Source organism: Cryptomeria japonica, chromosome 2 (assembly GCF_030272615.1).
Source record: "Cryptomeria japonica chromosome 2, Sugi_1.0, whole genome shotgun sequence".
NCBI classification, from domain to species: Eukaryota; Viridiplantae; Streptophyta; class Pinopsida; order Cupressales; family Cupressaceae; genus Cryptomeria; species Cryptomeria japonica.
The window spans coordinates 446,765,975-446,779,972 of NC_081406.1; the positions used below are offsets into that span (position 1 = coordinate 446,765,975).

Sequence of the window (13,998 nt, forward strand, 5' to 3'; positions counted from 1 at the left end):
CTAAGTCCTTCCACATGAGTTCATACGTCATCTATGCCTTAATCAGGAGCGTTGAGTACGCAGGACTACCTCACAGAGGAGTGATTGGAAGAGGACCCGGCGAGGTCAGAGTTTGTGAATCCTATACCTACTTGCATCATCCACCAGGGAAGAACTACAAGTTAATCAATGATACTTTCACGATGAACATCACAAGGACGTTGCAAGGAGGGATCCACAACAGATTATCTCAGGATGCCCAGGAATTCATCAAGAGGTACGGTGCTTGGTTCATTCAGTTTCCCAAGTTCACTTACATTAGAGTGTATGGATGTCCTTTACCTCCATACATGTTGCCGAGGTACCCGACAGACAGAATTGTGTTACTTGAAGTAACAAGGCAGTTGGCAGCATATGTGAAGGCATTCAAACACAGACATCAGAATGGAGTTCAGGTACCTATTATTTTGGGTAATTCAGTTGAGGTATGTCCTAATGTCTTAGCCATGGATGACGCAGAGAAGGAGTTAGCCTTGTATCCTTTTTCATCTTTTGCTTGGAGGAATAGTTTTGATCCACATGGACATTTAGAGGAGACGGTCGGTAGAAGATTTAGACATGAGTACCAGATTGAAGATTTTATGATGAATCTCCTAGATGATCTCGAAGTGAAACGAAAGATACATTCTAGATTGCCTCTGGATTTCATCAGGAAATGTAAGATTTACAGAGTAGCCGACCAAGCTCAGGACAACGGCAGGCACATCCAATCTTCATATGATAGAGAAAGCAAGACAATAAGTTTGAATTGGAATGAGCCCGAGGCCGTGGATTTAGATGAATTGATGGCACCAGTCTTGTCTTGTACTCGCAGATGGGTAGACGTTCAGCATCAGAAGTTGAGAGAACAAGGCATAGCCATGTCTTTTACTTTGGAAGAGAAACCAGCCGAAGGTGGAGCCAGTGTTAGTGAAGGCAATCCTAATCCTAGGAATTCAGGTGAAGGTAACCTTCGATGTGCCAGTGAGGGCAATCTCCATTCGAGAGGTTCAAAGAGAAAGGAAAGATCAGAAAAGAAAGAGCCTTCCAAGAAAAAGCAAGGTGCCAACAAAGATCAAACACCAGGTATTTCTTCCAGGCCAGAGGATAGAACAGTTCGAGTGGAAGAATCCATGGAATCGATGGTACAGAATGACAGACAGGAAGAAGAACAGGCACAGCATGTTTCATCCGATGGATCTCTCCAAGACTATGATTTAGATAATGATAATGAAGTAACATCTCCTCCCAGACAAGAAGAAATGGTACATAAAGAAATTCAAGTTCAAGAGACAAGATCAAATATCCCAGATTGGTTGAAGGAAAGATTGACTAAGGTGATCGTAATTGAGGACGAGGACAGTGCAATTGATTTAGAGAGCCTTGTTGAACGCTCACATATGACAACAGAGAAAAAGAAGGCTACAAAGATGTCCAAGATGATTCGAGATGAGACTGGATCAAGAAAACTGCAGATAGCTACACCGGCAGCAGACAAATATGAGGGTGAGATCCTAGCAGAGGACTATCATATACAGACTATTGAGTTAGGACCATCCACAGCAGAGCAGACTTTAGATGATGCCACCGACACATTTGAGGCATTGAAGGACAAGTTTAGAGAAGAAGTAGAAAAGAATAGGAAGCTTGAGAAAGAGGTCGGTGCATGGAGGACATATTTCAGTCATATCAATGAACCTTTGGGACGTCAAGATCCAGTTAGATCACCATTGCAGGCATTGCCCCTTCAATCAATCAATGAAGCAGAAAGATTCAGGAATATGGTCCAGCGTACATGTAGTTGGATGGATAGATCTCACACGGTGGCCATAGAGTTTGTTACAAGAATGTCGAAGATCACCCATCAGGCTATCCAAGTTCTTGAGATTATTCACAGATTGATGGCAACAGTAGCTGCATTTGCCCATACCAAGGACGTTGTCATTCCTGTCTTGAAAGTTATAAGACATACATCCAGAAGAATTCTAGCACAAGAGAAGATCTTAGAAGGTGATTCTCACAGTTTGTTTCAGTGGTCAACCTTACTCCATATAAAGAGTGTTCTCTTTGAGGACATCAGTGTTAGATGTGGTCAAGTTGAGGAGGTGATCAATCCGATCCAGGATAGAGTATTTGAGGTACTTCGTGCCATTCTTGGCAGAAGGATCGAGGTCGAGACAGATGTGGATTTACAGGAATTTGAAGATAGAATCAAGATCATCTTTCGCAAGGACGCAGATGTTACAGATGAGCAGTATGATCAGATGTATGCTACCATGCTCCTGATTGATAGAACGAAGGAACTTGAACCTACTTGGGACACAGCTCTTTTAGATGCATTTGATCAGGTTATCCACTTAGAAGAGAGTATCAAGAATCTTCCCGAGATTCCAAGCACAGAAATCGAAGGAATCGTGACAAAATTCATTGCATATGCTAAGAAAGAAAATTGGAAAGGGAATAAGATTCTAGATGAAAGGTTGTTACAGATGACATGACATCTTATTTTTCATTGGTTGATACCTCCTAGATTTTTGTGCCAAATTTAATATTTGGCTATGTATTTAATATTGTTCAGTAAAAAGGAGGTCATTTGTAACAAACCCTAATTAGGGTTTAGGTGTCATGATCTTGTCCATTGATTTACTTTCAATCTGGACCTTTCATTGTAACTGGGGATGCTATTTATACCCCCATTTTTCATTTCATTTGTAATAGAGTTGAGAGTGAAATAGAGAGATTAGAATTGTAAGCAATTTTTATTTTGTAGCAAGATTGAGTCTTGAAGAGAGAAATTCAAGCAATTGTTGTATATGATGACTTGGAAATCAATAAAATATTGAAGTTATGGTGTTTTGTTGCAAATTTCCTAAGTTATCTTCATGGTTGTTGGATGTACTTGAATCACGCTCAATCGAAGTAGTTAGTTAATTTGAAAGGCTAAGTGTGAGATTTGATATTTGGTAGGATTCGCAATCCAAACCACTAGCTTCTTGCTGATTGTAGGAACGCCTTGCGTGGTCGACTGGAAAACATTTTGATGTCCTTAACCTTCAAGCATTTTCGCATCTAGGATATGTACCTTCGTAGTAGTGTCCTTGGTCTTTGATGCATTGAATACCATTATTACCTTAGAAGATCGCACTAATTTCAATTAAGTTGTTATCTTATGGCAAAATTGAAGTTGGTTGAGTCTTGCCAAATCTCATCCATGCTAAGTCGTTCATAGGGTTAGGCTAGATTAGACCTCTTAAGCCCTATCTTTTTCCATTTTTTTGAAAGTTCCTTTTAGTTTAGTGAAATCTTCGAGCCTTTGGAATACGTAAGACGCCTTGGAGGAAACAGCAAATCACATCATACCACTAAAAAGCTTGTCCACATGTGGAGACCCCACTAAAAGAACCTTGGAGTCCATCTAACTGATCCTTTTTGCAGATCTTCAGCAGTTAGAGACTATTTTCTCAAGAGAGGATAAGATGCCTGTCGGTATTTTATTCTGTGTATGATTGTGTACAAAATACACGTCAACAGGATCTTTGGCATATTTTGTGATATTGACATTTTTCCATTTCCCTGAAATGCTAGTAATGGTGTTGAGACAACTTTGCCTTGACAGAGTATTTGCCACCACATTATTGGATCCTTTGACGTATTCAAATGTCAAAATCATAAGCTTGGATCTTACTTACCCACTTCTGTTAGCGATCATTCAGGTCCTTTTGATTCGTAAAGTAGCATAGGTTATTATGATCAATTTTTACATGGAATTCCCCACAAACTAGGTATTGCCTAACATGGCTAAGGCATGCATGATGGCCAACATCTCTTTATCATAAACTGAATAATGTCTTTCAACTTTTGTAAGCTTCCTATTTGCAAATGCTAGGGGATGTTTCCTTTGCATGAGGACTGCTCTGATTCCTTCCACAAATGAAACGCATTGTAACTCAAATGGTAGGGTGAAATCAAGGATGGCTAGGACCGGGCATGAGCTCATATTTCTTTGTTCAAATTCTTGTTGTGCTTTGTCATTCCACATGAAGGCTCCTTTCTTGGTCAAGTCTATGAGAGGGGCTGCAATTCTGGAGAACACCTTGACAAAACGTCTATAATAGCTACATAGTCCTACAAAAACCCTAAGTTGTGTCAAGGTCTTGGGTATTGACCACTCCTTGATAGGTTTGATCTTTTCCTCATCCACACTCACACCGTCTTCATTGATCGTATAGCCTAAGTAGAGTATTTCTTTCATGCCAAATTCACACTTGGAAATTTTAGCATATAGGGATTTTGTCACTAATATGCTTAGAACTTATTCAATATGTTGGAGATGGTCCCCATATGTTCTACTATAGATAAGAATGTCATCAAAAAATACAAGCAAGAATTTCTTTAATTGCTGGTGGAAGATTTGGTTCATCCAAGATTGAAAAGTGTTTGGGGAATTTGTAAGACCAAAGGGCACAACTAGGAATTCAAAATGCTCATAATGACACCTAAAGGCGGACTTGGGTACATCTTCCTTCCTCATCCTTATTTGATGGTAACTCGACCATTGATCATTTTTTTGAAAATACCGAGCTCTTTGAAGCTCATTGATCAATTCATCTATCTTCGGTATAGGGTATCTGTTCTTAACAGTTCTCTTGTTGAGTGCTCTATGATCTATGCACATTCTCATAGTGTCATCCTTCTTCTTGACTAGAACAACCAAAGATGCAAAAGGGCTACAACTTGGTTGAATGTGCCCCATCTGTAATAGCTCTTTCATACTTCTCTCAATTTCTTCCTTGAATCTTCAAGGGTGCCTATGGGATTGGTGATCATTGGCTTGGCTCCTTCTTCCAGTTCTATCGAATGTTCAAAACCTCTCCTCAGTGGAAGACCTGGTAGAATATCTTCAAAGACCTTTTTATGCTTCCTTAAAATGGGTTGAACGTCTATATGAACCATTGATTCGTGGGGAGAAGATTTGTCTAAGACCATACATTCTGCAATCCATTACCCCTACCCATGTTGATTGATTCTTTTCATTCCTTTGCATGAAACCACTCTTGGAGCTCCATTCGATAGTCCTTTCAATGTCACCTCCCATCCATCATACTGAAAGCAAATCTCTAGTTTTGGAAGATCCATTGTGAAACTCCGCAATGAGTAAATTTAGGGTGTCTCAAGTATTATATCATTTCCCAATGTTACTACATAGAAATTTCCTTGTATTGTACGATCTCCCACATTAATTTCTAGTTGGGGAATCATTTTGGTACAATGTGCTATGGCTCCATTTGCTAGGGCTACCTTGAACCCCTTAAAATCTCCACCAAGGCAATCACTCTTTGTCCCTTTACTGTCCCTTTAATCCTTAAGGGTCTATGTTCTTGTACTTGAGAGATAACTGCTATTGTTCCATGCTCTTCCTCTTTGATCCTTGCTCTTTTGTATAAGTTCCCTTTTGTTCCTTCATCCTCTGTTTCTTCTATTTGATGTATTCGACCTCTTTTGCATTGATGGTCATGCCTCCACGGTTCTTTGCACTTGAAACATAGATTCTTCTTTCTTAGGTCTTCTCTTTGTTCTAGGCCATCTTTTTGTTTGGCACCTATGTCCAGGTTTCCATATTTATTTGCAGAAATAGCGTGGTCTTCCTTTCTCCTTATTGTCTTCATCTCTACAAGGATTCTTTAGATATGCATAAATTCGTGCACAAATTTGTGTAGAACCACTTGCTACTTGCACTCAGCTTATGCAATGCTTACAAAACATCTAATTTGCATGAACAAGATTTATACAAAAAATTGTGCAAGCTTATGTCTAAATCCTGCCCTAGGTCAAGGAACTTTATACAAGCCAAAACCCAATTTCACCCAAGGGAAGAAGAAAGATAAAAAATTTGAAGTCCTAAATTTGTGCAGGTTTATACCTCAAAGGCAACCTGATTTGTGCAGACTTATATCTGAAATGCGCTCTGCCTTTGTGCATTTATACCCCTTACCCGCTCAAAGGATCAACATCCTCAAGTTCGTCTAGCAATTGTGCACATGCATGCTCAAAATTTGCCCAATGCATACCTAGGTCTAATATGTGCTCAAGGAATACAAGTCAGCCTTCATGAACTAAGGAAAATTTGATCAAACTAAGGCCTAGGTTGGCCTATATCAGTGATGATGCACATCTTAATAAATGTTTTTTGATTCAAAATGAACCCTCAAGGCCGACATGGCTAAAGGTAAGTGAAAGCCTATAAAAAGAGGGAAAGTTGCACATCATTTCACCATTCAACCTCCAATTCATCAAATTCAAACTTAAGGAAGAGCAGAAAGTGAATTAGAAGAGCAACAAGGCAGAGGCGAAGAGTAAACAGATTCAATCAAACCAACCATAGTGCAGTTATACCCTTTAAATCTGACCACATGGAGCAAATTGAAATTTCAAGTTTAGGAGGGTAAAGTTAGAGCCTATCAAGGGCTGAGAATAGTAGATGCTATGGTAAGGAGGTCAATTACAGACCTAAATTCATATTTCCAGATCTAAGCAAAAGTTGTGCATATACACATGCCAGGTACGCCCAAGCTTGTGCAATAGGGGGTCTTAAATCCACCCAAGATAAATAGTTGTGCACAGCCATTATGCAAATCCACCTTCATGCTTGTGCATGCGTATACTCCAAACCCGCACTACATTGTGCAAGACAATATCAAAAGTGCGCCCATGTTTGTGCAACAAGGGGTCTCAATTCCGCCCTGGCTAACATTTGTGCATACACTCTATCAAATGGCACTCACCATTTTGTGCATATAAGACCTTAAAATCCGACCTCATGCATTTGTGCATGGTCAAGTATAAAAGGCACTTGTTTGTCTTTTGTGAACAAACATCTCAAATGCGCTCACAAGGAACAAGTTAAAGGTTTGAAAGGTAACTTGTAAAAGGTTTGATGTTGTTTATTTCTTAAGCATTCTAATATGATCCTTGTTTGTTTTGTAGGATGGAAGTAAGGAAGGGAGGCTTGAAAGATGATAAAGAAAGATTATACATGTGGAAGATAGGGGACTTGACATCATTAAGAGGCGAAGAAAGAGATGACCAAGGCAAGTTACACAATGAAAATGGACTTCGATTTCCCTTGGAAATCCAAGATCCAAAGGGATAATGGCGGAAGGATACACTTCAAGGAGGATTCATCAACACAGTGAAAGATCAAGACATGCAATATGAAGAATTGCTCAACAACATCAAGGACATCAATAACAATATGAAGGTACCGCTACATTAGGAGGATTTTCACCAAGACAAGGAAGTGTTCCAATTCCAAGGCGAAGATCACTGCAAGGTTCCAGGTGAAATACAACACAAGGACAAAGTTTCCAAGTTTGAAGTATGATGAAGAGATAGTTTCAGAAGGGTTAATCAAAGTTAGAAGGCTTGATCACAAAGATGATGCAATTTGGGAATATGTTCCATCACATCGAGCAGTTAGACAATGTTGAGTATCAAGAGATATCACTTGTGATGAGGTATCAAGTCTACAAGGTGTACAAAGTTTAGGCAACACCAACTCACCTTCATCAACCGATCAAGTTGTGGCACGTCAGAAAGTCCAGACACAATGAACTTGATTCATCAAGGAGAAAGCAAGTAACATGTTTCACTTCATCAAATATTGTTCTACATACCTACCTTCATCTTTCATTGGTCTGAGTTTTAAGGACATGTATCCAAAATATTGTAATGATCTTATTGGTTGAAGAGGAGTTAGTTATAAGTAACCCTAATTAGAGTTTCATCTTGTAATCTTGGCCATTAAAATGTAATAGGGATAGCTATATAAGGCTTGCTCTCCTCATTTGTAAAGGTTAATAGTTTAGTAATAGTGTAACTCATATTCAAATTTATGTTCAAGTCTGAAGTTGTATGATATTGTCATTCTTTTACTGATATTATCTGTTTTTTCTCATGTCACAGGTTGCTGAAGATAACATTAATTATTTCTATGCCCCTACAGCATTTCATTGACATATACTTATAGGCAATGCCCACCGATCAAGGCATGCCTTGACCGGTCATGTCTTTTGACATGCACGATCAAGACATGTCTTGATCGGTGCATAGGCACCGCTTCACTTAAGTGTTATACCGATAACTATCGGTCACGTCATTTAACATATTAAACCGATTACCAATCGGGTCACGTCAAATAGTATAATTAACCGATTAACAATCGGGTCACGTCAAGAAATATAATTACCCGATAAACAATCGGGTTATGTCAAATAATATAATCATCAGATAACCGATCGGTATAATGTGAGATTAAAATGATAGCTATGATAGTTATCATAAGTCTGGTCTGATCTTATTACAATCACAGCATGAGTAATATGATTATAGTATGATCGATTATGCATATAAGATGATTATAACAAGTTCATTTATTTAATCATGAGGTCTACATTTAGATTGTAGTTATATCGACAAGGTAGATGTTTGAATTAGAGATAAATGAAGTCTCTCATTCAATCATTTATCTTACCGAAGCTACTAAGTTTCAACAAATAGTGAATGGATAGTTAGCAATAGACTAGGAGGAGGAAGCTAGAAGTTGTTGCTAAGGCTATGGTGAATTAATACATGTTTTTCATTGAAGCATGGTGGATCTCTATGTATTTTTTTGAGCATTTTGCATGGTTTCTTGTTATTTCTCAAATTTAGATAAAGATCATTGATTATAATGGAGAAATGTGATGATACTTGATGGAATTCCAGTTCATACCATTTGGAATTTGTTGATTGAAAATTGCAGTGTATGGTTAATCTTAACCTGATTGCACCAGTCTTGGGTATTTGATGAATGTTTACAATATGAAATTCCTCCGTTATCCTTTGGAGATTGCATCAGTTTTGTGTAGTTTTTTCCTCATGGCGAAGCGAGGCTTGATTATGGAAGCCATCTATCTGAGCATTTTTCATTATCATCATTGTCTTTAGGTTTAGATTGGATTCCCTTAACCCTTTTATCCTTTTGTCTTTTATTTTCCAAAGTGAGTTTAGATTTCATGGTCCAATTGCTTTTGCAAAACTAAGTCCCTTTGTGATTACTAGTATTATCACGTCAAATCACTAAGTCTATCTAGAATATAAAGTTGATTGTTCACATTGTAAACCTTGGAGTTGCCTTATTTGATCATATTATTTAGCATATGAGGTTTCTTTCTTCACAAGAGGATAGGATACTTGGTATTGTATTCTATGTTCTAGTGTCCTTAAAAACACATCAACAAGCCCTTTCATGAAATGTGATTTTGTTATATTTTCTCATCCCATCTCTAGTTATGCATGGAAGGTAAGAGCAAGCGCTAATAAATTTTCCTTTGTAGAGAAAATTGCAGAAATGACGTAAAAAATGTTTGGTTCCTTTAGTATTTTTTTTACCATATTATTATCTGAAATTATGACAAATCAAAGCAAGTGTTTATTTCTAAGTTACCGGGTTCTTCTCTGCAGACCTGGGTTCTGGTCCTGATTCGGGCCAGGTACTGGTCCGGTCCTGGTACGTCCCTGGGTTGGCCAAGGGTACTGGTATTCTGGTCTTGATCAGCTTTGGAGGATTTAGATGTGAGATCCCAAAGACAACAATCTTTAGTTTCTCAAATGTTATTTTTGAACTTCAGGCTTTTGTGTATGATCATATTCCTAGTTAGCTCATGTATCCACATGATTATAAGTTTATTTGTTGGATTACAGTGCTTGACATAGAGTATCTTGAACATAGTTAAATTTTTTGAGTGATTCTAAAGGATTCTTTTTTTTATTAAGTGCCAAATTCTATCAGATCAAACTTGCCATTGTCCTCTGGGGCCATTAACAGTTATGTCAGCCTTCATTTTTGCTTCACAAATTCTGTTTTCCTTTATGTATGGATGATCTCTGTTATCAGACATGTCATGTATGCAGAAATATGAACAATAGATCAGAGATGCTAGACCTTCATACTTGGTGGTGGACCGTAGTAGTTTTACCTGTAGCTTTAAGGGAACTTGACAAAGATAATGACAATTGAACAAGGTTTGGATTGTGACATGTGCAATCTGCTCAAATTGTGTGGCACCAGTGGCAACATGTGTGGAATCTGCTGAAAATGGATTGATGAACATAGAACACGAGTTGGCATATTATCATAGGTTGTTATTGGAGAATGTTTCTTGAATCAGCGTGCTTTGAATGTTGAACACATATCTATCACTGTAATTTGATATATTCGGTATATCTGATCTTGGCGTAATAAATTTATAATTCACTTTGATCAGCATTCGTTGGAGCTGATATATATGTATATATATACATATATATAAAACTTAGGTTTATTTAGTTTGAAGGGTCCTTTTGCATACGGTCGCAACAAAGTTGATGGACATGATTACTGCTTTTTAGTTACAATACCAGGTGCAATAGCATAGAAACAAATAGCAGTACATACCAGATTTATGGTAGAGAACAATATAGTAAATGCTTTGTTGAGGGTAGTTCTTGATTATAATGAAAGTAGGTCACGGAGGAGCATCCATGGATGAGACTCCTTCCTCGAGTACAACATTTCTATTTAGAGGATCCAACAGTTGTCAATTAGACCATGACCATTGGTAACCTCTTATAAGTATATGTTATCAACTAGCTAAAGCTGGCAATGAACTAACAAGCTACACAAATAGTAACATATTATAGCAATTATTAACTATGCTAACTAGAAAACATTCAAACCCTCTTGTTTAGTTGCACTTAAGTTTGTTTCCCCCTTCCAGGCCTGTTTTAATGTGTATTATCATCCCATATTGACTCTTCAATGTTTACAATTTCGTTGCTGGAACCCGTGTCTCAATATTGGTTTTCTTTCAAATGCTGGTTTTGTTTTGTTTTTGAAGTACTGGTTTGGAAATGAATTATGGAGAAAAATAAATAAAATTATTTTAGGGAACACAACAAATTTTTCCCAAAAAGGAAAATCCAAAAGAGGAAGTCATTTTAGGGCTCATAACCTCTCTTATTTCTGCTCTCGAGTTTGTTTATGTTGACCACCTTTCACTGTCCAAAGCTGCAATGCTTTCTTTCAGCTGCTTGAATGGCTGTCCAAGTTCCTCCAATGGTTGTTATAGCTCCTTGAATGAGTGTATAAGATCTTCCAATGTCTGATATTTTTCCAGCTAAAGTGTTTTTCCTCATTTTTCTGCAACTCCTTATCTAGTTGATTGTGAATCGTTTTTTCTTTTTTTCATTTTCTTAGTTTATGGGTTATGTTTACAAAGGGAATGTGTTCACTCCCTTAAAACCATGTGTGTGTGTGCGCGATTTGCTGATTTACACAATAGCGTGATGTCCAGTTTGCAGAGGCATTACCAGCATTTGCGGAATATTTTTAGTATATAGGTTATACTATAACGTTTATATTTTACTCCTCTTCTCTTACATTCCTAAAGCCATAACCGTTCACAAGCATATAAAATCCATGGCAATCCGTTGTACTTATATCATATATTCATTATCACCAAGTTCTTTGACTTGTTTATATTTTTAAATGTTTAAGAAATGGTGCATGTTAAAGTATGAGATATTTGAGTTCAGGTTTATCAGATGGTAACAATTAGATTATTGCAGGGTTTTGCAGAGGTGGGCTGATCATGTACTCTACGATGAACATAACATTTGGAGGTAGAAACTACGGATCTTACATGCTTCACTTTTGTAAGATTTGTCAATATTGCACATAATGAACATTCTTACTTTTGCAGGGCACTTATCTTGTATGTAACAGCTGGTGCTTTACATAAGGCTTTGGCAGTCCTCCGTGATTCACATGAGCCTGACACAGCAGCCATGTTTCTACTTGCTTGCCATGAAATCAAAGCAAAACTTCTCTCTGAAATGTCTGGAGCTGGTAGTGTTGCTGCACTGAGTTCAGACGAGGGTCAAGGAGATGCCAAAACCCTGGATTTGCCTAACGATTTGAATCAAGAGCAAGAAGATGTGCTTGCAGTTTGTGAGTACTATGGACAATACCAGAGAACATTAGTTCATCTCTGCACAGATCTATCACCAGTTTTGGATTGAATGGAAGATATCAAGGAGGAGATAAGAGTATAAATATTGAAGCATACCACTAGTGAATTAATTATTTTTCTAAGATTCTTTAAAATTTATTAGCTGGCAATACTTGGAATCAATTTGGGTTCAGCAGAGCATGGAGAACAGTTAATAAGATCATCCATTTGGAAAAAAATTCATTGCCATGTATTCGATTTATTTATTTTGAGACATTCAGCCTATGGACATAACTCTGTGTTTCAAAGGAGGATCTTTGAAGCATTACTTTCCCACCTATGATTGATCCAATGAGGCTGCATAATCAATTTGATTAATTCCGATTCTTTTGATATATTTTGTGAATTGGAGGTGAAGAAAAGTGGTGTTTCTTTATATCTATTCAGAACCAGTGACAAGATTTCCAAGAGTTAAGTTGTGTTAGTTTTAAAGTGTGCCCATTAAGAACCATGGTTGATGTAAGTTTCACTCTGGCATTCCTTCATCAAATAAATACGAGTAACAAAATTATAATGATCATCGTTCAGTGTCGTATCTTTGAATTGCAACAGTTCCTGATCTCTAATGTCATCTTTCTTGATGCAGATTGAAACCTTCACATATAAGTGGAGTGCTTAGATCATATGTAATTGTGGTAAGCCACCTGAATATAAAACTTAATTTAACACCTTGGAAATTGGAGAATAGATTAACCTCATGAAAATAAGATCGTAGTCAGACGTGAAAATTTCAACTGTTTTTTTTTGTTGGGTTGAAGCAACCAGCTCTATGAGATGTTATGTCACGAGGATCTGACAAGTGAAATTTAAAACAATTTTCCTTGGTATTTGTATTTTGATGAGGATAAACATTCTGAATAATTGTAGCAACCTGCTGGTATTGAGAGCACAAATTACAGGTGCGTGAATAATTGAGGTCTTTTGGTTAAGCACAAAGGACTGAGGGGTAGCTATTCTGCCAAAATCACCCAAGGCATATGATACCAAGCTCATCCTTTTCAAGTGTTATTGACCTTTGCTTTCAGCAAGATTTATTTCTTGGTGAGATTTTTGTAAGCTATTCAACTTTACTAATAAACTGAAGGCCTTGAACTATAACAGAGTTTAAAAATAAATTAGACTAAATATATTTATTACAAAAATTGCAAGAAACATGATAGCTATCAATGTAAATGTTATGATAGGAGAAGTTGCATTTTTGAATTTCAATTCATAGTTAATGAATTAGATAGCTCTTCATTTTTTGTATTATCCATTGACCAACCTACCTTGGAGAAAGAAGATTATCCTGGCTAGAAGTCTTAATATTTTGCATTAACCTGAATGTCAATTTAGTGAACACTTTTTTTTGCAAAATTTTTAATATTTAATTTTGACTATTATCTTTGTGATATGGACCATTTGTACTTGTAAGATAAAATTGGTTTTGTGGAACATCGTGAAAGACAATGAATGCCTATACCTTATATTATATATTGTTTCCTGTATAAAGTAAATACAAAATTGCTATCTGTAGCACAGGAAATCGGAAATCATCACAAGCAAATCAATATTAGTCATAGCTCAATCACAAAAGCTCAAATGCAATGATCAATCCTAAACACACTCAATAAAGACATGAAAACAAGACATCAATTCAAGATTAAAGCTAAGCAAACCAAATGCAGATTTGAATGTCTCCTTCATGCAGCTCCATTGTCTTTCTTTCTTCTTCAAATAGCTTTGTTTGTGGATCTCACCTACAAGTGCATGATCATGATATGAAAGCAAGTAGACAAGATGATTGGTCAAGAATACTCGAAGCGTGATTGATTCGAAAAAGTGATTCATTCGATAATGTGATTAGATTCAGATTGAAGAAATTCATCCAATTTATAGACAAATTGGAGAG

At 37.1% G+C, this 13,998-nt stretch overlaps 1 protein-coding gene across 5 annotated transcripts in view; it reads left to right on the forward strand.

The window, feature by feature from the left end:
- The window catches only part of LOC131031599 (uncharacterized), a 250,528-nt gene extending 237,323 nt beyond the window's left edge, over nucleotides 1-13,205 (forward strand). For 3 of the 5 annotated variants that reach the window (XM_057962752.2, XM_057962754.2, XM_057962753.2), the window contains 2 exons: nucleotides 11,665-11,718; nucleotides 11,799-12,627. In XM_057962752.2, the coding sequence (XP_057818735.2) occupies nucleotides 11,665-11,718; nucleotides 11,799-12,117 (373 nt within the window). In that variant the 3' untranslated portion in view covers nucleotides 12,118-12,627. Of the gene's footprint in view, nucleotides 1-9,519; nucleotides 9,631-11,664; nucleotides 11,719-11,798; nucleotides 12,628-12,693 lie in introns of those variants that run through there. The other 2 variants (XR_009103062.2, XR_009103063.2) reach the window with 2 other exon arrangements.
- The last annotated feature ends 793 nt before the right edge of the window (nucleotides 13,206-13,998 follow it).